The sequence below is a fragment of the Camelina sativa genome, chromosome 6 (assembly GCF_000633955.1).
Source record: "Camelina sativa cultivar DH55 chromosome 6, Cs, whole genome shotgun sequence".
NCBI classification, from domain to species: domain Eukaryota; kingdom Viridiplantae; phylum Streptophyta; class Magnoliopsida; order Brassicales; family Brassicaceae; genus Camelina; species Camelina sativa.
Genome location: NC_025690.1, coordinates 22,280,633 through 22,301,690, shown reverse-complemented (window position 1 = coordinate 22,301,690; position 21,058 = coordinate 22,280,633). Strand labels below are relative to the sequence as shown.

The window sequence follows — 21,058 nt, the reverse complement described above, 5'->3', positions numbered from 1 at the left end:
AGGTCGACCTATAAAATAATATTAAACAAGATTTATTCTCATATAAACAAGAGAAAGGACATCATGAATCATGATGATCATCCCCACAAAGAGAAACCCATAATTATTTTGTATATTACATGAAAGAGATGTGTAATGTAAGATTAATGAGATAGATAAACATGGAAAAATACAAATATTCTTTGCTTAATCTTATAAAAAAGTGGGGACTAAAACGAAAGAGTCGTTTAAGAATCATAATTACATCCCAACAAACACTAATTAACTTAATAAAGAGTAGGGACCTCCGACGGCGCGTGGGGTTTAAGAGCGCGTCTTCACTTTCCAGCGAACAAGAAGAGGCGGACCAGACTGTGTCGAGATATAAAACGTTTCTTTTTATTTTTATTTTTCTTTCTTCTCTCTTTAACGATGATGATGGCGTGGAAGAAAGAAAGAGAAAAAAGAGAAGAGAGAAGAAGAGAAATGATGATCAGTCAAGCGAGCTGTCTTTGGGAAGAGAGACTAAAGAATCAGAAGACTAATAATAATAAAGGTGTGTCTCCCACTCTCCCTGCTCCTCTCTTTACTTCTCTGCATCTTTTGATCGTTTCTTCTCTATCTTCACACGCTTTTTTGCAACAAAGACTTTAAAGACTCTTCTCTGTTTCTTGTTTTCTTCTTCCTCTTTCTCTCTGTCTCTGGGGTTTTCTTATTATGTAAGAAGAAGTTTTTGTTTTTCTAACAATGTTGTTCAATCTATTCTTTTCCTTGCATTTCATTTTGCATGAATTAGATATCATTCTTGCATCTGTAAATCTAATCTTACACCTATTTTCTATCATCCATTCAGGGTTCTTGCATCTTTTATAATACGTTGGTCCCTTTTTACCGATGTAGTAAAATTAATCTGATATTAACTTATCATTTAGTTTTAGATGAGTGCAAGTTCCATTTAGCATTTGCTGGATTTTACAGTAATTTCTTGAACATTTAAATGATAAAAGATAAAAAAGACAAAAAATCAATAGATGTAGTCAGTCACGAGAATGCTTGGTTTTTTAAGAATTGATGATTATAAGAAGACATGTTAGTTTAATTGTTCTTTGTTCTTTTTGTAAGCAGACAAGATCGTGACAATGACTAAAACAGTATGTCCAAAAAAGACAGAAGAGAAGAGAGTGGTGTGTGAAGGAGCATTGGTTGAACCGATTTCAGCAGATGTGAGCTTTGCTTTTAATCATTTTCCATCATACAAGTTAGGACCTGATGATCAGATTGTTGATGAACCCGAGGATGATTCAAAAGGTCTGTCTGTGAAAGATGTCGTCGATAAGGAGATCGGTGATTTGTCAGATCAGCAAAAGCAGCTTTCTGTTCGTGACCTCGCTTGCAAATTCGACAAGAACTTAGCTGCAGCTTCTAAATTAGTTGACGAGGTTCCACTCTGTGTGTCTGTGTTTTAGATGAATGGTCTCAGATAAACAAATTTCCAAATTAACATTGTCTGCTTCTTTGTTGGAATGTTTAGGCAAATTTAAATGAGGTGACTTCTTTGGAAGGACATGTTATGCTAAAGAAACTTAGGGATGCTTTAGAAACAGTGAGAGGTCGGATGGATGGGCGTAACAGGGAAGAAGTTGAAAAAGCTATCTCCATGGTTAGGCTTTTGTTACTTCCTTTACCTATAGTATATTTGCACTGTCTTGCTACCATATCCACTTCTTTGGCGACTTGAATCAACTGTGAAGGGTGTAAATAAATGTTGCAGTTTTTGTGTCTTGTAGGTTGAGGCTCTAGCCGTTAAGTTAACTCAGAATGAAGGTGAACTAATTCAAGATAAGTTTGAAGTGAAGAAACTGGCAAGCTTCCTCAAGAAGGTCTGTTTCCACTGCGTTGTCCTTTTTAACATACTGTACATCTAAATTTTGCAAGACATTTGTGGAATCAGTTCTCTTCTAGCTTGGTTACTTCTTTTAACAGTCAAACTAAGGCTGTTTCATTGTGTTCTCATCCAGGCTTCAGAGGATGCAAAGAAGTTAGTAAACCAAGAAAAGTCATTTGCTTGTGCTGAAATAGATAGTGCACGGGCTCTTGTGATGAGACTTGGAGGTACATTTGAAGAACAAGAGCTTTGTTCTAAAGCTTCTCGAGAGCAGGGACCGGTATGTATCAGTAGCAAATCCTTTTTATATGTTTTGTTCTGACATAGAAGGAGTAGGATTCTGAATCAAATTTATGTTCTGTCTCACAGAATGTGGAGAAATTAGTTGAGGAGGTTCAGGAGGCTAGACGAATCAAACGGATGCATAAACCAACCAAGGTACAACTCCATTTCTCTGCTCTAAATAAATATGTCTATTATAAGACTTTCTATTTCTTTCATAAGTCATCTTTTTGACTATAGAATCCAAATGTTCAAATCTTGATAGGCTACAATTTTAAGTTATAAACTGAATGCTTGTGTAATTTAGGTGATTGGTATGCAACACGAACTTTATGATTTAAAGAGTCAAATTCGAGAGAAGTCTGCATATTCTGTGAAGCTTCAACGAGAGGTATATATTTTGTATCTTGCTTACTTCTTGTTATTCCTTTATTATCAACAAACCGTTTTTTTCTCTAAAAATAAAAAATGTCATATAGATAGCAATAATAAAGAGAGCTGAGGGGTCCAAGTCTTGTCCATATGTTCTGGATGGTGCACAAAGTCTTGGCTCATGCCTAAGAATCCGTACCTCCTCAGACAGTGGTGTAGATATTTCCAAATGTTCAATCCAGTGGTACCGTGCAGCATCTGAGTCTAGTCGAAGAGAAGCTATATCTGGTTACTTGCCATTCTCTCTTTGCTTTATACATAGTAAAATATCGTAGATTCATTGACATATGTACTATCAAGTTTGGTAGTTATGATGGGTCCATTGTAGTAACTTATAACTTTTAGCTTGAGCTGTTGACAATATTTTCCAATCTCAGGTGCCAACTGCTCAGTATATGCTCCAGAACCATTCGATGTAGGGCGAGTAATACAAGCAGATATTCTTTTAAACGGTCAGAAATTCACAGTTACAACCGACGGTCCAATTAATACTGGTAGGTGTTACAATTACTAGTTTGCTATTAATAAGAAATGAAGTTTTATAATGAGGAAATGATTGAGAATGGCTAATTGAATGACACAATGTTTACAGCTGCTGGCTTGCAGTCACGCGTTGAATCACTCCTGCGCAAATCTAACAGTGAATTCACTGTATGTTTACAATTTTCCCTTCCTCCTCATTGAAGAAAATAGTTCTTGCTATAGCTAAACAGATTGAACTTCTTCTCAGGTTGTTATATCACAGATGAATGGACAAGACCATGCATCAAGATCCCATGTGTTTACTGTTGGAAAGGCGAGGATAAAGCTGTCCCGAGGATGGATCACAAAGGCCAGAGAAATATATTCAACATCCATGCAGGTATAATCTAGAACCTGTGATCATCGCTTTATATCACCCTTCCTTTGGCTTTATTGAAGTTTCTTTCTTTCTTTCAAGTTTAAAAATGGTTTGGTAAACATTTCAGCTCTGTGGAGTGAGAGGCAATGCTAATCTTCCTGCAAAGGCATTGTTCTGGCAACTAAGAAAGGGTATAACTTTCTTACTAACTTTCGAGTCAGAGCAAGAACGTAATGCAGCCATTGTTCTTGCCCGGAAATACGCAGATGATTGCAATGTGAGTACAACTTACCACTGATTCTTTCTGTCTTCTCCTGTTTTGTATTTCCCATTTAACAATACAGTTACTCTGTCTTGATGCGAGGCTTTCATTTTGAATCAATTTCACATCCTGCAGGTCACTCTGGTTGGACCAGATGATTGAGGTAAAAATGAAACAAGTAACATTTTCTTCATTTAAAATCTCCTGAGTTTCTTCCTAAGCGCGGCAAGCATCAGCTGCTATATGTGTCTGTGTGGTTAGAAAGAAGAAAAAACACAGTGTTGCTGCATAGTTTTAGGCAGAAAACACACAAATTTGTGTTATTGGCGGCATGATCACTAGTTTAAGGTGATATGGCATTTTCCTGATTTGATTTTTATTGGTTTGTTTGTTTGATTGGTTTAGTTTTTTTTGGTCTCACCATTGCCAATTAGATTGTATTTTTTTCTAGTGTGAGATTTGTTTGTTTGTTTGGGTTAATCAAAGATTTGTTTGTATGTAATAACAGAACAGTATTTTGTTCAGTATTACAAAGTCTCCTCTTCAGTCTTCTTAATTAATGTAATAAATTTGAAAATTCTTTTAATAAAAAAAATTAAAATTGAACTTATCTAATGTATTTAACTCTGCATTAAAATCATCGTAATGAGATGATTTATTTATTGGGGTTTCGACAAGTAACGGAAGAAATTTAGTAATGAGATGCTCCGAAACCGACTATTGGCATAGCAAGAAGAAAGTTCTCCATCCACCGACGGCCATAAGAATATCCACCGGTTGGATCTTAATTTGACTTCACAGCCTTGAGCAAACCACCACCGTCTATACTCGTCATTCTTATTTAATGTTAATTGCTTAATTTTTCTTAAAAAAAAATTTGGGCTATCTCATATAATTCAACTTTGCATTATCTACTACGATGCAAAATTGTCCAAATGTCAAAAGACCAACAAAAATACTTTATTTCTTTATAATGTAAATTAAAGATTACATGCAAATTAGTCCATGTTTTGTTTTTATTAATTAATGAGATCAAACCAAAAAAAAATGGAACATTTTCGACCTTTTTTGTCTCATAGTTGTCCGAACTCCGAGGTTTATGTTCCTCTATCTCTCTCTTCCACAATTGAGTCCATCGTCGAAACAAGATTCAAAGTTCCAAACTTTAGTTTTTTCTTGTCTTGCCAGTCCGAATCCAAATTCAAATGGGGAAAATGCTGGTTGAAATCTGTTTGATATCAGCGCGAGGGCTCCGTGTTGGAATCGGAATCGGATCCTCTCTACTGAAACACCAATGTACGCCGTCGGGTGGCTTGATCCAGAAGACAAGTACTGCACCACAATCGATGCTTCAAGATCAGACAATCCTGTTTGGAGAACAAATTTTGCTACTTTGCTCGATGATTCCGCGGTTGAGGATTCGAAATCGGTTTTGCGCGTCGAGGTTTATAGCAGAGAACCCTTGTTCTTGAGGAAGAGGCTTCATGGCTCTGCTACTGTTTCCTTGAAGGAGTTTCTGACCAAGTATAAGCAACAACCGAGTTCTTCTTCGAAAGCTGTAGTTGAAGAAACTGGAAGCTATCAGCTTAGGAAGCAGAACTCGAGCAAGCCTCAAGGTTTTGTTGATGTTTCCATCCGTATCTCGGCAGAACAAGAGGACTTTGGGGTTTTTACTGGTAATGTTGATACTGTCATATTACCTTTTAGTGGAATCAATCAAGCTGCAGAAAAAAAGAAAAAAAAACCAACTTTGGTGCTGCTTTTGTTTCCTGTAACTCAATTCTTATAGAACCTGACACTTGGGTTTCCGAAGATCCCAGTTTCCTGAGTCTTAACGTTTCAAGATGGGTTTGTCTGGGAAAGAGAAGTCATGCTTTTTCTTCTGTTCTTTTGCGCAGGGGATTTTGGAGGAGTCATGCTCTCGAACAACTCGGATTACAAGACTTCAGGACAAGATTACATGGCTGGTCCATCGCAGCATCCATTTGCTCCAATGAATCAGTCAAACAATTCGAACCCATTCTCAGTTCCGCCATATAACCACAACTCATCAGTGCCTAACCCTCCTATAAACCACACCAACCCACAAATGCAACAACCTTACTATCCTCCACCAATGCAGCACTCATCAGTGCCTAACCCTCCTATGAACCACACCAACCAACAAATGCAACAACCTTACTATCCTCCACCAGTGCAGCCACCACCACCTATGAACTCAGGGTACATGCCAGCATACATCCCGAAATCAGAGAATGTTACAAATATACCATCATCATCATCATCATCATCATCTGGAGGAGCACCAGGAGGAGCGGGAAGAGGATATGCAAGGCCTGGACCAGGGTTTGCTGCTGGATTGGGAGCCGGTGCAGTAGTTGGAGCTGCTGCTGGTTTATATGGAGGCGAGTTTATGTCAGGTTTCGACTTACCTTCAACCTTACCTCACCCAAGTGTCTCCATTTCCATCGATCCCCCATTCTGATGCAGCAATAGCTCGATTCAAAATGGCTGTATTGTAAGATTATCTAAAACACTCATTGTAGATTATTCGTATATGTTATGATGAGATCCCAGATCCAAGAAACATAAAAAAATGGGAGACCTTGTTTCCCGGGAATTCGTTGAAAGTGTTTTCTTCAATTGTTATTACTCTTTATATGGTGTTATCAGAAAGTTTACATAAAGAGTGTTTAGAATCAAACTGTTGCGGATAAATCTTGCTATGTAGATATGTACATAGTCCCAATCAATATGCATGTCCTTCACCCGAAATAGCAATTTGCAAGAATCAAATCTTATGCAATCTCACCAAATCTATTTACATAGACATGGTATATGTACAGAGGCTTAGAGGAGTGATTGGAGCATGAATCTGACTTATTGGGTGCGGTTATCCGTCTTTAGAAAGTGGAAATACTCTAGCTGTCCCATCTCTCCCCCGTTCACCGGATCAAAGCTGCATCTGTAGAAACTGCGAGCCCAAGAAAACACGAGTGAGCACTAAGAAGAGATCTGAGGGTGATTTTTATACATGTACAACTACATAAATTGTTCTGTTGTAAGATTCTTGGTCGTGATAGAACAGCAATTTGGATATATCTAAGAGACATCAGAATGGGCATATTATACCTTCCATCCATCCCGATAATAGCAACCGTGTTGTGACTGCCAAACGCTGCAAAGAACTGTGTGACTTCTGATACATGGAACTGTGCATATGACCATTCCGAGCTGAAATACTTTGGCAGAACACCTGCAACAAGAGTCTCTATATGTTAGGTAAGGAGGAGGCAATGAATTGTAAGGTTTCACAGTAGCACTCCAAACACTAGTCTTCCCAACTCTACATTAATGGGAGAGATCATAAATAGAAGACAGAATAATGTCAACGGTAATTCATAATCTAAGCAATATGCTACTATGAAGGGAATATATCTATGGACTTAGAACTACTGCATAGTCATTGTTCCCACTCCATTAGTTTTTAGGATACAAATAACCTTTTCTTGGCTGTGTCATGAGAAAAGAATCAACAATGATTTGGTGTCTTCCTTTGTTCCAAAAGCAACTCTAAGAAGAAGCAAGGCATCATATTTAATTCGGACATTAAAGTTTTGCTTACCTCTCATAAACGATAAAGACGAACCAGGATTGGTACCAGTGGTTGGAGAAACAAGGCCTTGCAGAGAATTAGAATAAGTTTGTTGTGTCAGGAGAGCAGCATTTTCAGTGGAATGAGAATCCTCCCCAACTACCCTAACTCTAAGAGAGAAAATGTGAACAGTCCCCTTGTCGCTTGATACTGCCAGCCACTGCACGTTTGGTGAAAGTGCAATGCTATAAATATCTGCTCTGTCCACTCCTCTTCGTACCTATGAAGAAGCAGCATTGAATTGTAGCATGCATTAGTAATGAGCATCAAAGTGGCATCTGCTACGTAAAACATTCTATCAACCAATTTCATTAACAGAGGAATGGGACTTCACCTGAGTGAACTTTTTACTAACAAAAAAAAAACATAAAACAGGTTTGTCAGTTACAACTCATTAAGTCAGAACAGATCTATTTGTTCAAAGTCTGATTTGACACTGTTCTCTTGATCTATGTGATGGCAAAACAAATGATGTAGTGATCTATATGACATATAAGTCAATGCATTCAGAAAGGAAGGAGAAATGAGTAATTCATATTCACCTCTTGCAAACGAGTTCCGTCCATGGTATTGAAGATTCTAATCAGCGTGCCCTTTGTACTGGCAGTAGCGAGCAACAAACCATCCAATGTCAAGGTCATGCACGCAATACTGGAATCATGAGCATTTATGATTTGCACCATGTTAAGCCCAAAATGTTCAACTCGAATCTCTCCTCGATGAAGACCAGGGCAAGCCAGCACAGATGTATTTGAATGATGAGAAAGGCAACATAAACCTCTTGGATTTGCTTGAGTTTCAATCTGATGAAGAAGTCTTAGGTCCATAAAATTGTAAACATATATCTTATGTTCAAGAACAACAACGATCCGATCCCTTCTTAGTTTCACCGAACGAATCTCAGACCGAAATGCAAATTCACTGATGCAGCGGCTCTGATGATCATCCCAAATCAGTACTTTGTTTGAAGGGTACTGAGACTTAGGTCCACCACCAACAAGCGCCAATATATTGCTTCGGAAAAGCATCTCCACAATTTTAAACCCGCCATTCTTCAGCTCACGCCTAAAAGTTTCCTTGAAAGGCTCACAGTTATAAATACGAAAACCATGACTTGTTCCAGCAGCAAAACAACTTGAATCCTGGTTCCAAGAGACAGAAACCAACTCCGCTTCTTCGTTTTCATTAGATTCTGAATCCGGACCCACAAAAGAGCCAGAAGTGCTGTTACTTCTGGAGTCATGACCACCATAACCACCCGGTTGCAGAACCCCTTGGGGATTCGAAACAGTTGAACTCATTCTTATTCGATCCTTTACAATACTACACCACATTCATATCAAAATCAATAACCACGGAAAGATAAAGCAGAAACTGGTGCCAGCTATAACAAGATACACCCAGCAGAAAAGCTTAGAGTGATCTCAACTCCAGAACGAAAAAAAAAAAAATAACAACGGACCTGAAAGATAGTAAATTTAAAAAGTTAAATTCATGCCAAAACATCATCATATCGCAGTTATGCTAATACATAGCTCAAAACCCAAATCAGAACAAAGAAAAATACAGCAAACAAATGCCTCAGGGATACTTAAAAGAAACATAATTAACAGAATCATCATATGAAACCTCGCCACAATGCAAAGCAGGACAACCTCAGAAATTTGACTCAGATCGAAACTACTACACACAGGCAAAAGTTACAAAGTTCTTTCAGAGATACCACATTAACTAACTGGTAAAATTCTGTAGTGCATACTCCTAAAAAAAAAAAAAAGAATTCAAATTTCATATACAATACATCAAAATTTAGTTAACATCCAGATTTAAAAAAAAAAAATAACATAATAATCGATCTTTTGATTCAAAGTTGAAACATTAGCAAAGGGGATAAACGAATCCTCTCACCAATCGGAAGGAGACCAAAGCGACGAGTAACAACAACGAGAGATCTACAATGAATCTTGAAGCTTCAATTTTCAATTTCAATTGCAACGAACACGGAACACGCTCCAGAGCTCTGCTGATGTTGATTTTTCCCTGAATGACTTCTCCTCTCTCTACCGGTAAATTTAAGAGAATCTTTCGTTCGTCCAAAGTTCATTTCTCCGGTTTGTTTGTTTTTCTGATTGTTTTTATTTTCGAAAATGTTTAGTCGGTTAGCCTTTGATGGGCTATTTATGTGCAAGTGGGCCGCCAGCTATTGGCTCTCTTTTTTAGTCACCCATCATCCTCTAAGAATCACGTGTCTACTGTTTTTTTTTTAAGAAAACAGAACTCGTGTCGTTTTAATTTGGTGGATGAAGCTGTCGTGCCGTTTGTGGAATAGTAATATGGTAAATTTACCAAAAATGGAAAATTCACTTTTGGAGACAAACCAATCCATATTTGGAAAAAAGTGATTTGGCTATGTAATTTAGTGAGAACCCCAATAAAAGCACTCGCTATTTACTCTCTTTGTTCAATGCGCACCATATAGTATAAAAAACATAAAAAGCCCCAGTTTCCGAGAGAGGGAGGAGACATGGACCAATTATCACTTGATTCTGTTTTGAAATAAAGTTTAGTTTAAGTCTCATAGTAATAATATTCCACTCCATAATTGTAAATTTACTAATTACTAAAATAGCAAGTTGTTGACAAACCTCGACCATCTTTTTTGTTTCGGTGTGTTAATTTCATGGTATAGTTTTTGTTTAGTCATTTTTAAAAGTTTCATCAGTTAGAATTATTTGTCTTATAATCTCATTTTCATTAATTGTAGCTAATATAATTAATTAGGACCCCCATCTTTACTCAACAACTCGTCGTCATGTTCTAGTCACCTTGTTTTCTTTCTATTTAATCTCAAAGTTGCTAGCTAGAATTAGAGAGATAAAATTCATGCACAAGATTTATTCAAACTAAGAGCATGAACATATATATAGTATATTCGAAATTAGATTCTGGGGAGACATAGGGTTTTTTTATTGATTGAACTCGTACATTTTGGTTGTTGTTTTGTATCATTCGGTTTATAGTTCTTTATTAGTTCCATTACCTCTTTTGTGGCCGAGTCTGAATAATGAGTTTGAGAGAGCATAAATTCTCACAATAACTTTTTGTCATAAATTGCAATAGAGTTGTAAAGTTTAGATTTTGATTATATTGTCACAAATAATTTGAAAACATATTAGTAGATCATTTTTATACAGGTAGTATACTATTTGTACTTTTTGGAGTACCACTCACCAAGAATTGGAGAATATTATTACATGTACATATGAAGCATAAAAACGTGATGGGTTTTTGGGAAATGTCTAGGGAAATTGAAACCATTGTTTCGCGACACGTAAAAAGATGAAACATTTTGTCGGTAACCACCGGCCTGAACTAAAATAAACCCTAGTTCATTATTATGATACTAATTGTTAATTATTTCATTCCTTCGAACAAATGATGTATGCCTTTTCTATTTAATATACTAATTGTGAGTTGGATGATCACATGATGAGAAATTTTCCATATATATCTACTTGCTATGTTTCCATATCTGCATTATTGCAGACAAATAAATACACATATGAACGACACAAATACACCTTTGGCTTTGATAAATTATTAAACAACGACTCGAGATCGTGCACGGGTCTATAATTTTTATACAAATTAAAATGGTTGCAAATTTTATACTCTATTTTCGGATTAATATTGTCATATGGCTCATATAGATATATAGTGATATTGATCATATATATTTGATGTAACGATTCGATATCCACTTCCTTTTATTTCGTCTAATATCGGCAATCGGCATTAATTAACTAGTTGATTCAGTTCCATGAAACTTAATTTGGAGACGTAGGGCATAAAAAAAATGAGAAATACCTAGAAAATTCAAGAATTCTGTAGTGACGTACTGTATATACGTACTTATAAAAGTTGAAATCTAACACTTATAAGCCAAAAAAAAGAATAATTAATTTCAAGATGTAAATATATCATTTTTTTTTCTTTCAAAGGACGATGTAAAGTGGTGTGAACCATCATGCATGGCTGATGGCTCCATCTCCAAACATCGGGAATATGCAAATAACAAGTACAAAATTAGTCTTACTTAATTTGCAGAATACGAATAAGGCAAGAACACTACGTCTATTATAATATTACTACGATTAGTGAGATACTAAATAAATAATACTATCTCTTAAGTCTTAACCCATCTAATAATAGAGGGAGGAAAAATGGATACTATAAACATGTTACTTCTTCACTGTCCAAAACTCCAAACACAACATCTAATATTAGTATTTAACAAGGACCGTCGTAATATATATATATATCCGTCCGTAGTCATAACCGAAGATTTGGTTTAGAATGGTATATATATACATCGTTTAAAGAAAACTTTACTTTTATACATGACTATAAGCACCTTTAATGCAACCCTAATGATAAGTGGCTAGATTCTCCAGCACGTGGACACGACTCAAATCCTAAACCATATGGGTTATGTTCTTTGGATTCATTTTGAGATGTGGTTCAACGAGTATAGAAAATGCAAATCCAAATATCAGTTCAGTTCGGTTGAAATCATCGTGTCTAGATGCAAATCTATATATGATCCAGATCTTGATAAAAAACGAAAAATTGTAGAAAAAAGAAGGAGCTCCCTTCAGTCCAAACACAGATAAAGAAGGATCAAAAATATCTCCCGCATCATTCACACAGTCACTGCGGTTTAAAATCTATATTTTTTCTACCACGAGTGTTTGGATGGATGAGTCGGCAGATATTTCTACCCTCTTCTTTTTCTATCCATGACTGGACTGAAAGAATCTCCTTCTATATCTAACTATTTTGTCTGACCTCGACTCATATGTATTCTTTTGAAACAATGAAGGGCCACAGTATGAAAAGTAAGTTGTGGTCAGTTGATAGTTAGGCATGGGATATCGTTTCAAACACATGCACTTATTGCTTACAATGGGACATCGACAACAAGACAAATGTTACCAAGACAACTTCCTATGTACTTATGTGAACATTTACTTTGAAATGTCATTGCATGTACTTATATATGCATCAGCACTCAGCAGTGAATTAGAATGTCTAGCAAGTATATATATATATATATTTGTATATATGAACTAACTTACAAAGTTTGGAAGCCGAGTGTATTTTTGAAACTTCACAGAAAGAAGCAAGCTTTACTGTTGAAGTAAGACCAGTGATGGGTCTTGTCAAGAAGAGGCTACCAAGAGAGAGACAAAGGATGAACTGTTCATCAAACATTGAAATCATAAAAACATTATTAATGGGTTTTCTCTTTAAAAAATAAATTGAAATTGGTTTGTGAGTGATGTAAGCCCTGCACAGATGAACAGTCCCCACAATAATAACGACATTAATAATAACTACTTGAGTAAATATATACCTAATTAAACAGACAGGTCCAAATCATGTGTGTAAAGATTCCACCATAGTCATTGCAAATCATGAGAAAATAAAATAAGAAAATATATAGAAAGACTAAACAAACGTAATCTGGTTTTATCACTTAAAACAATACAAGATTTAATTTGGAGCAAGAGATATATATTCACTTTTTTTCCATGAGATCTCGGATTCTAGAGATGTTTGTGCAAGAGATTGAAGCCCAAAATCAGAGAAATTGCATATTACATGCCTTAGATTTAGACAAGGGGAAAACCCTAAAAGTAGAGATATCTTATTGTGGGCAGGGAAAGAGAGATAATTAAGATCTGAATGAAGCAAGCCATTTGGCCAAAAAAAAAAAATTGATGAAGCAAACCATAAATGGTAATAAGAGATCATAAGACAAGGAGAAATAAACCCTAAAAGCAGTGACCCGAGAAATCGTGGTTGAGATAATAGATCTCAAGCAAGCCACAACTCATTGTAGATGTAATAAATAAACAAAGAGAAAACCCTTACATGGTTCTTAATTGATGTTTCACACTCAGATTTCTGAGCAGCTGTCTGAAAGCCCTAGCTAGCTCTTCTGGTGGAATCAATCTTCTCAACCCTAAAGCGCTGAAACTATAAGTGGAGACGGTAACTTATAGAAAAATGAGAAGTAGGTGGCTGTTGCAACTAGCAACTAGCTATTAGCTAGTGGTGGTTCAAAGAAGGGACAACCAAAAAGAGATGAAGATTATGATGATGAATGATGATGATGGTGGTGATGTTGAGTCATTGTCTTCATGGGAGTCAGGGAAAGGTAACTGTTTCTTCATATCTCACCATATCTTACATACATGAGAGAGAAAGAGAGAGATGGTGACCTGTGCAGTTTTGTGTTTGTGTTTCAGGTTTTTTTTTTTTTTTTGGATGATTAGAATTAATTTTTGATGGGAGAGAGCTATCAAGAAGTTCACCAGCCAGCTTTTTAAGGTTCTTTAGTTTTATTTTGGATCACATTTAATGAGAGGTGGAAGAACTGAGAATTTAGATAATGTTTTATCTAATCAAGTCTTTTGTTTATATATATTTTTATCTTTATTTTTGTAAGCTTATAGATTATGAGTGGACGGGAGATGACACATAGTAGTAGCTAGAAATCATATTATTGGACACTGAGGATGATTAGTGTATAATATAATTGGTCCCGAAAAATAAGTAGTATCATTGTCTTTATGCATTCAAGAATCTCCCAAACTCGTGAACACAAGTATCAATTATTGTGTATAATAATTCCTCCAAGTGAAACAATTATAAACATCGCAATTCGCAAATTCAATTATTGAAAAATCTCGTGAACGTATCATAAGATTTGCATCTTCAGTATGGATGTGAACATTTAGATGTATATATGTACTTCTTGCATATTTGACTTAGAATTCAAACATTTTTCTCTTCTCTTTTCTTTTTGGATATCATTATTACATGTTGTTGCACCGCAACATGTATTTATTTCTTTTTACAGTTAAAAAGATCAGTTTATCTTGTTCATAGTTACAAATTATGCAATAACAAACAAAAATAGTGTTAAATTTGGTGTATGGGTATACCTTTGATAAAAAAGCATAGGCATATCCATCAGATTAGCTTTTCTATAATGTCTAAATCAATTCACTAAGATACAGGCAACACACACACACATATAAACGAGACACATGCATGTTGCCTATGTTGGTAAATAAGATACAAGGTTAATTTCACATCTTGTTCAACAAAAAGATATAAGTGGGTGTGCTGTTCATATTTTAGATTATCCCAATTGAGATAGAATTATTTCATAGTCCTTCGGCCACCCCCACTCTTGTCGAGTGAAAAACACCAATCACCAAAAAAAAAAAAAAAAAAAANATAAGGTTAATTTCACATCTTGTTCAACAAAAAGATATAAGTGGGTGTGCTGTTCATATTTAGATGATCCCAATTGAGATAGAATTATTTCATAGTCCTTCGGCCACCCCCACTCTTGTCGAGTGAAAAACACCAATCACAAAAAACAAAAAAAAAAAAAAATTATGAAATGACAATATCACCCTTTCCGCCAACCTGTCATCTGCGAACCGACCAGAATATTGGGCATTTGGAGTTTTGAACTTATACACTTTGTGGCCCCTATTGTCTTGTGCTTGTTCCTTGGTTCAAGAAAAAAGACCCGATAACTAATTAAACCCCACCCGACCCGACCTGACCTGACCTGGCTAGGACCGGGTCGACCCGATCTTTCTTTCAATTCGATCACCATTGTCATTGACGTCAAGAACAGTAAGAAAAGAAAAAAAAAGCTTCGGCAATGGGAAGACTTTGGCTTTCTTCAATGGATTGATTGATCTCTTCGATCTCAATTTGAGATCTTTGACTTATGTTGTTTGTTGCATTTGATTTGATTTGTTTGATCAGTTTTTTTTGAGTCGAGGTAACTTTGAATCAGGCGCGATTACTCCAAAGTTAGGATCTTTTGTGTCGTGCTCGTGAGATCGATCTAAAAAGCTGTATAAGATGGTGAAAGCATCGGACTTTAAAGCAATTCAAGGGTTAATTCGATTGCATTACACACGGGTCAACCCTGTCACCATTACCCGCTCAAACCCATCGGCTTTGTCTTCTCCAGCTATTCCCTCGAATGGTGTTTCCCAGCTTCAGTCTAGGTTTAGCTTCCATAGCTTATCCTCGAAACCCACTTATACAAACGTAGGGTTATCTCAGATTCTGTCCTCTCCTAAGCTCAGTCCAAAGCTGCAGGCTTTGGGTTTGCCTCGTTTGAATTTGAGTTTTGCATCGGCGTTTAGATTGGTATCCACTAAGAGCACTGGATTCCGAAAGGTTGATGGGAATTTTGCGAGGAAGGTTGTTGAGAAGCCTGTTAAAGCTGTTAGTTCTACTTTTGCTAGATACCGTGAGGCTATAGGGTTGCACATTGATGGGTTTTGGAAAAAGAATAGTCTTTTTGTGTTTGGAGCTGGAGGGGTTTTCGTGTGTATTTTTCTTTGGAGGATTATGTTTGGAATTGCTAGTACATTTGTTGGCCTCTCAGAGGGCATGGCCAAGTATGGGTTTCTAGCACTCTCCTCTGCCATCGTAGCATTTTCTGTAAGTTCCGATCTTGATGGGTTGCTCCATGTCTTAGTGCTGTTTCAGTGATTGAATTTGCAATGTTTTCCCACGTCAGTACCATGAAGTTGTTCTGAATTGAATGAAATTTAGGAATGTCTCTGTAGGGTTATTGGTTGATGCTTGATAGTGAGTGGATTTGGAGCTTGCAATGATATTGGTTTGATTTTACCACGACTAGAGGATTATAGAATGCAAAAACTGCTATATGATATGGTTTTGTTGCTGTTATATTCACCTTCTCCTATTTCATCATATAGAAATCACTCCTTCACAGCTATCTGCATATTTCTAATAATAGGGACTATACCTACGCGCAAGGTTCACAATTAACCCCGATAAAGTTTATAGAATGACCATGAGGAAGATCAATACGGCAGCTGAAATTCTTGAAGTTATGGGTGCTCCTCTGTCAGGATCAGATTTACGAGCTTATGTGATGTCAGGTGGTGGCTTAACATTTAAGAAATTCAAGCCAACAATAAGGAGCAAGCGCTGCTTTCTCCTATTCCCCGTTCAGGGTTCTGAGAGAAAGGGTCTTGTTAGCGTTGAAGTTAAGAAGAAGAAAGGCCAGGTTTCACTTTCTCAACTTCACACTTCCTCGTTTGCTCAACCTTCTTCTGTGTTTGTTTGCGTTGTAATCTTAAGGATTGTAATAACCTTTGAAGAAGTTATAGCTCCACTGTATCTAGCTTAGGACTGAATGTAGTAGATTAGAGCTGTTATGAATTGGCTAGAGAGCAGTTAGCGAAGGATCAGTTCATGAGGATCTCTTGGCTGATTGTTTTGGGTGTAGGGTTGGTTGGACATTTTGGTTGCAAGCGGAGAGTGTTTTAATGAATTTCTCTATGTGGTTTAGAAACTGTGATGGTAGTAAAATTTTAGGCTTGTATAATGTTACGGATACTGAGGTTACTTGACATTGCGTTTGTCTGTCTGGTTACTTAGGTCTTTCCATTTGTTATATCATCAGATAATCCCATTTTACCAGTTATTCCCATATATTGTGAGTTTTGGTAACTTTATCATGTTCATGTGTCTGTTTCTTCAGTATGACATGAAGCTTTTGGCGGTAGATATTCCAATGGCGTCTGGTCCAGACCAACGGTTATTTCTTATAGGCGATGAAGAAGAGTACAGAGTTGGTGGTGGTTTAATCTCTGTGTTAAGAGACCCTGTTGTGAAAGCCATGGCAGCAACTAAGGAGTTCGATAATCTTGATAGAATTGAGGAGGAAGAAGACGCTGAAAGAGAACTTCAAGAAGCCGAACGAAAGCACCGTGAAGAGATCGAGAAGCTCGAGAAAGAGGGCTCATAATTCATATTTTTTCTTCCCCAGAAAACTTGAAAACGTTTCTTATTTACTGGATATAAAAACAACACCCGTTTTTTTTGTTGTTGCTAACTTTCGAGAAATAATTTTCCCTGGCTATGTTTATCAGAGGATGCTATTATGATTACTGATTTCTTCATGCGAGGATGTGTCTCTTTGTTAGAGCAGCCTGTGCTATGAAATCTTTTGGTTTACAACTTTTGGCTTTCATGTTTTTACCGGTTTAAGCTTAATAAATGCACAACATAGGCAGCAGCAGCACAAAGAGATTTGTCATTAACCAGTTCTGGTCTACAAAATTAGCCATTAGTTATGGTTAATTAAACCAATTTCCCATCGCATGTATCATGTAACCCAAAGAAATAAAAGATGTTTTGTTGGCTAAATTGAACCTTCTCTTGATCCTTCTTGTTGATGTTTCTGAATCTTTTCACAGAAATTTTTGATCTTGAATTCTTGATCATCTCGGCTTTATCTTTTGCCCGTTGGCTCTGAGGCTGAAACTAATTATGAGGCAAGAACAAACGAGCAATCTGAAGTTGGCTTGACCTAGAGGTAATCCTTTCACAATTTTCTTCCTTTTAATAATCAACCCTAAATAGCTGGTCCTTCATTTTCATCTGTAGTTTTCTCCTTTTCTGTTTAGCGTTGTTTATATTTGAGGAAACGGGTTTTTGTTTGTGCTGTTGATTCAGAGAGCTAATGATCCCCCAGATTCATTGTACAAGAACTAATGGTGATAGATTTTGCTCGTGTGTAAAGAGTTAATGGGGAATCATTGTACAAGAACTCCTTGTTGTAGAAAGGTAAGACCTTTACCCTCAGAATTGACAAGTTTTAAGGAGATCATGTCAAAAACCAATTAGTAAGTTTATATGAAAAAATGTTCATAACTCTCATGTCTTAAACAGGTGTGGTCATGTATATGCTGTTGCAGTAGAAAGAACAAGACTCAAGCTTGGAGCCAAAAAGGGTCCGGATTTATAAAAGGGAAGGTCCATCCCGTAAGTAGAATCGAGAAGTGGGAGGAGAAGATGACAGAAGCTAAAAGGAATGGCAACATTGTAAGCTTTTTTTTTACAGGCTTCCTCTGCAAATAGCTTGACATGATCTGATTCTTTGTAACATGAAACAGCTCGTAGTGAATTTCAAGGCTTCATGGTGTTTACCTTGTAAAAAGCTAGCACCAATATACCATGAGCTTGCTTCCACATACACATCAATGATATTTGTCACTATAGACGTCGAAGAGCTCGCTGTAAGTAACCAAAAAACTTCAGTTCCTTCGAATGATTTCGTGTAAAGATGGGAGCTCGAAACTGAGGGATTTGTGGGTTAACATATGTGTAAAACAGGAGTTTAGTAATGAATGGAACGTGGAAGCAACTCCAACAGTAGTGTTCCTCAAGGATGGGAGGCAAATGGATAAACTTGTAGGTGGCGATGCTGCAGAGCTTCAGAAGAAAACTGCAGCAGTTGCAGATCTCCTTCTCAGACAATCTTAACTGTAATCTAGTTTCCATGTCGGAATCTATACAAAGAAACGGTTTCCAGTAGTTTCATTGCAGATTATGATAGTATCACCTGAGATTTCTGTTGTTATAGTTTTANCAGCTTGATATGATCTGATTCTTTGTAACATGAAACAGCTCGTAGTGAATTTCAAGGCTTCATGGTGTTTACCTTGTAAAAAGCTAGCACCAATATATCATGAGCTTGCTTCCACATACACATCAATGATATTTGTCACTATAGACGTCGAAGAGCTCGCTGTAAGTAACCAAAAAACTTCTGTTCCTTCGAATGATTTCGTGTAAAGATGGGAGCTCGAAACTGAGGGATTTGTGGGTTAACATATGTGTAAAACAGGAGTTTAGTAATGAATGGAACGTGGAAGCAACTCCAACAGTAGTGTTCCTCAAGGATGGGAGGCAAATGGATAAACTTGTAGGTGGCGATGCTGCAGAGCTTCAGAAGAAAACTGCAGCAGCTGCAGATCTCCTTCTCAGACAATCTTAACTGTAATCTAGTTTCCATGTCGGAATCTATACAAAGAAACGGTTTCCAGTAGTTTCATTGCAGATTATGATAGTATCACCTGAGATTTCTGTTGTTATAGTTTTAATCTCAATCTTAGACATGGCTCCAATTATTGCAGGTCCAAAGATTACAGTTTTCTTTTCACATGTTTTTACATATTCTACTTTTCAGACTCCAATGACGACTTAACAAGAATTGCAAAAAGAAATTGGGATGCAAGGGCCATTCTCTGTGAGCCATAGAGATCAATAATCAAAATCAATTCTATTGCAAATCAAAACTCTGCTTGTCAGCAGCTCTGTGTTGGTTACAATACTGTTTAATAAGATACAAATTGCAACTATGAATCAGAATCTGACCCTGAATCTGTTTCTGCGTCACATTTCACTCCAAACGGTCTCAATCTGTTTGTGTTTGCTTCCAATGGGGGCATGCCATCATCATCATCACTTGAATCATCTTCACCATCATCTTCTTGCTCTGGAATAGGTGTCTGAGAGCTTTCATCAGCTGGAATTGGTTTAGTATCTTTGAAGACTTCCGGCCTGCATTCACCATACCCAAACTAACATGAGCTATGCTGCTGAAAATTTAGATGCCATTGATGCAGAACAAAAGAAAGAAGCTTCTTTTTTACCATTCCGGGGACTTTTGAAGGAGACGGACTTGCTCAAAGAAGAGAACTTTACACACAATAGATGTAACTTTGCTACCAGACTCTTGCGCCTTTTCCTTGCCTGTATGGTCAATCACTACAAAGCTTCCTGTAGCAAACAACATCAAACACCATCTCAAACTCCAAAGCCTGAGAGAAGAATCAAGTAACATAATTGTATATATAAAAAAACACGAAATTTATTTACCTCGTCTGATCCACATGCTCTCACGAAACTTGGCTGGAAACAATGCTAATGAGTTCTCTCCTTTTGCATCCATTATCTTCAAAAGAGACGACGACAAATTAAAAAAAAAAAAAAAACAGTTCTAGAACAAGCCTCGCTAGTAAAGGAGTGAAACCCAATTGATAAAAAAGGAGGTCTTTTTTTATACCTCAATTTGATTGGAACCTCTGAGAGAGACGACTTGGGCAATGCTTTGACATTCCTCAAGCGTGAAATCCTGCTCTGACGCCGCTTGTTTCAGATTCCTTCTTCCTCTGTTCATCTCTTCTTTTAACTCTTTTCAAACTCAAATTCCAAAAACAAAGTTACAACCAAGAAGAGCAAAATCAACAAAGAAATTGAAATTAGGGTTTTGCTTGCAGTCGTGAGCCGTTTTAGTAGAGAATCGCACACAATGCCTTAAAGAGAAGCACAGTAAAGAAGAGGAAGAGTTGTTTCGTTCAACGAGGGTAATTTTTTGTTATTTTGTTTATAACCCAAGGGTAATATTGTCATTCCATAGCTAAGTCGGTACAAACGAATTAGCAGATAAACCGGAAAAATTCGTTATAATAATCAAGCGGCGGTCTATAAATCTTCTCCGGCGCTTGGTTTCCACTCCTCCACCGTCTCCGTCGATTCGTATTTCCTGAATTTTTGTCGAATTCTCTTTCGCTTCACAGGTTTGTAATTTTGTTTGCTTTTATTATCGTAACCTGAGTTTTTTTCCCGTATGAATCATATAACTGATTGAAGAACTCTATATTGAAATTGCATAAAGTTTCTGGTTTTAAGCTATGAAATTGCGTAAAGGTCTTAAATTGTTTGTGTGTTGTTTGTTTCCCTACTCGGGTTTTGTATCTTGTCAGTAATGAGGTTTCTAATTTAGCTTTTTTTTTT

General features: G+C 36.8%; 7 protein-coding genes and 1 pseudogene across 11 annotated transcripts in view; 6 read left to right on the top strand and 2 right to left on the bottom strand.

Annotated features, from left to right (window-relative positions):
• LOC104792948 (stomatal closure-related actin-binding protein 2) lies at nt 400–4,232 on the top strand. 2 transcript variants are annotated; one of them, XM_010519222.2, is made up of 13 exons: nt 400–535; nt 1,105–1,418; nt 1,511–1,639; nt 1,767–1,859; nt 1,998–2,144; nt 2,234–2,302; nt 2,454–2,537; nt 2,626–2,806; nt 2,956–3,072; nt 3,171–3,229; nt 3,309–3,440; nt 3,547–3,696; nt 3,817–4,232. In XM_010519222.2, exons 1-13 carry the CDS (start codon nt 412–414, stop codon nt 3,841–3,843), a joined length of 1,626 nt encoding a protein of 541 aa, XP_010517524.1. In that variant the 5' UTR covers nt 400–411; the 3' UTR covers nt 3,844–4,232. The 2 variants fall into 2 exon arrangements, with proteins under 2 accessions (XP_010517524.1, XP_010517525.1); XM_010519223.1 differs by lacking the exon at nt 400–535 and adding an exon at nt 558–698.
• LOC104792946 lies at nt 4,632–6,209 on the top strand (annotated as a pseudogene).
• Nucleotides 6,313–10,492, bottom strand: LOC104792947 (autophagy-related protein 18c-like). Of its 4 annotated transcripts, none has more exons than XM_019247026.1 (5): nt 9,245–10,248; nt 7,879–8,798; nt 7,307–7,556; nt 6,814–6,937; nt 6,313–6,655 (listed from the first exon to the last, which is right to left on the bottom strand). In XM_019247026.1, exons 2-5 carry the CDS (start codon nt 8,668–8,670, stop codon nt 6,562–6,564), a joined length of 1,260 nt encoding a protein of 419 aa, XP_019102571.1. In that variant the 5' UTR covers nt 8,671–8,798; nt 9,245–10,248; the 3' UTR covers nt 6,313–6,561. The 4 variants fall into 4 exon arrangements, with proteins under 4 accessions (XP_019102571.1, XP_019102573.1, XP_019102572.1 ...); XM_019247028.1 differs by having other exon boundaries at nt 7,879–8,659; nt 9,245–10,247; XM_019247027.1 differs by lacking the exon at nt 9,245–10,248 and having other exon boundaries at nt 7,879–9,236.
• On the top strand, nt 15,293–17,364 carry LOC104792944. Its single transcript, XM_010519217.2, has 3 exons — nt 15,293–15,883; nt 16,206–16,478; nt 16,956–17,364. The coding sequence occupies exons 1-3, from the start codon at nt 15,293–15,295 to the stop codon at nt 17,220–17,222; spliced, it is 1,131 nt and encodes a 376-aa protein (XP_010517519.1). The 3' UTR covers nt 17,223–17,364.
• On the top strand, nt 17,536–18,760 carry LOC104792943 (thioredoxin-like protein CXXS2). The gene is made up of 5 exons (XM_010519216.2): nt 17,536–17,792; nt 17,933–18,043; nt 18,149–18,301; nt 18,373–18,495; nt 18,593–18,760. The coding sequence occupies exons 2-5, from the start codon at nt 18,005–18,007 to the stop codon at nt 18,740–18,742; spliced, it is 465 nt and encodes a 154-aa protein (XP_010517518.1). The 5' UTR covers nt 17,536–17,792; nt 17,933–18,004; the 3' UTR covers nt 18,743–18,760.
• Nucleotides 18,878–19,368, top strand: LOC104699357 (thioredoxin-like protein CXXS2). The gene is made up of 2 exons (XM_010414675.1): nt 18,878–19,009; nt 19,107–19,368. Exons 1-2 carry the CDS (start codon nt 18,878–18,880, stop codon nt 19,254–19,256), a joined length of 282 nt encoding a protein of 93 aa, XP_010412977.1. The 3' UTR covers nt 19,257–19,368.
• LOC104792942 (probable RNA-binding protein EIF1AD) lies at nt 19,525–20,600 on the bottom strand. Its single transcript, XM_010519215.1, has 4 exons — nt 20,328–20,600; nt 20,141–20,216; nt 19,915–20,041; nt 19,525–19,822 (listed from the first exon to the last, which is right to left on the bottom strand). The coding sequence occupies exons 1-4, from the start codon at nt 20,439–20,441 to the stop codon at nt 19,618–19,620; spliced, it is 522 nt and encodes a 173-aa protein (XP_010517517.1). The 5' UTR covers nt 20,442–20,600; the 3' UTR covers nt 19,525–19,617.
• LOC104792941 (E3 ubiquitin-protein ligase SHPRH-like) overlaps nt 20,734–21,058 on the top strand; it is a 9,492-nt gene continuing 9,167 nt past the window's right edge. The window contains exon 1 of the mRNA XM_010519214.1: nt 20,734–20,841. The gene's annotated coding sequence lies outside the window, so the exon portion shown is untranslated. The remainder of the gene's footprint in view (nt 20,842–21,058) is intronic.

What these genes read in the sequence shown, in the direction of transcription:
- LOC104792947 (XM_019247026.1), bottom strand. Translation starts at nt 8,670, where the DNA reads ATGTGGTGTAGTATTGTAAAGGATCGAATAAGAATGAGTTCAACTGTT. An exon ending in ACGGAACTCGTTTGCAAGAG is followed by an intron (nt 7,557 to 7,878) that starts GTGAATATGAAT and finishes GCTTCTTCATAG; the next exon opens with GTACGAAGAGGAGTGGACAG. An exon ending in GTCTTTATCGTTTATGAGAG is followed by an intron (nt 6,938 to 7,306) that starts GTAAGCAAAACT and finishes CTCTTGTTGCAG; the next exon opens with GTGTTCTGCCAAAGTATTTC.
- LOC104792944 (XM_010519217.2), top strand. Translation starts at nt 15,293, where the DNA reads ATGGTGAAAGCATCGGACTTTAAAGCAATTCAAGGGTTAATTCGATTG. An exon ending in CTGCCATCGTAGCATTTTCT is followed by an intron (nt 15,884 to 16,205) that starts GTAAGTTCCGAT and finishes TTCTAATAATAG; the next exon opens with GGACTATACCTACGCGCAAG. An exon ending in TTAAGAAGAAGAAAGGCCAG is followed by an intron (nt 16,479 to 16,955) that starts GTTTCACTTTCT and finishes CTGTTTCTTCAG; the next exon opens with TATGACATGAAGCTTTTGGC.
- LOC104699357 (XM_010414675.1), top strand. Translation starts at nt 18,878, where the DNA reads ATGAAACAGCTCGTAGTGAATTTCAAGGCTTCATGGTGTTTACCTTGT. An exon ending in TAGACGTCGAAGAGCTCGCT is followed by an intron (nt 19,010 to 19,106) that starts GTAAGTAACCAA and finishes TGTGTAAAACAG; the next exon opens with GAGTTTAGTAATGAATGGAA.
- LOC104792948 (XM_010519222.2), top strand. Translation starts at nt 412, where the DNA reads ATGATGATGGCGTGGAAGAAAGAAAGAGAAAAAAGAGAAGAGAGAAGA. An exon ending in GAAGACTAATAATAATAAAG is followed by an intron (nt 536 to 1,104) that starts GTGTGTCTCCCA and finishes TTTTGTAAGCAG; the next exon opens with ACAAGATCGTGACAATGACT. An exon ending in TATATTCAACATCCATGCAG is followed by an intron (nt 3,441 to 3,546) that starts GTATAATCTAGA and finishes TAAACATTTCAG; the next exon opens with CTCTGTGGAGTGAGAGGCAA.
- LOC104792943 (XM_010519216.2), top strand. Translation starts at nt 18,005, where the DNA reads ATGGGGAATCATTGTACAAGAACTCCTTGTTGTAGAAAG. An exon ending in GAACTCCTTGTTGTAGAAAG is followed by an intron (nt 18,044 to 18,148) that starts GTAAGACCTTTA and finishes TGTCTTAAACAG; the next exon opens with GTGTGGTCATGTATATGCTG. An exon ending in TAGACGTCGAAGAGCTCGCT is followed by an intron (nt 18,496 to 18,592) that starts GTAAGTAACCAA and finishes TGTGTAAAACAG; the next exon opens with GAGTTTAGTAATGAATGGAA.
- LOC104792942 (XM_010519215.1), bottom strand. Translation starts at nt 20,441, where the DNA reads ATGAACAGAGGAAGAAGGAATCTGAAACAAGCGGCGTCAGAGCAGGAT. An exon ending in GAGCATGTGGATCAGACGAG is followed by an intron (nt 20,042 to 20,140) that starts GTAAATAAATTT and finishes TGTTTGCTACAG; the next exon opens with GAAGCTTTGTAGTGATTGAC. An exon ending in CTTCAAAAGTCCCCGGAATG is followed by an intron (nt 19,823 to 19,914) that starts GTAAAAAAGAAG and finishes TGGTGAATGCAG; the next exon opens with GCCGGAAGTCTTCAAAGATA.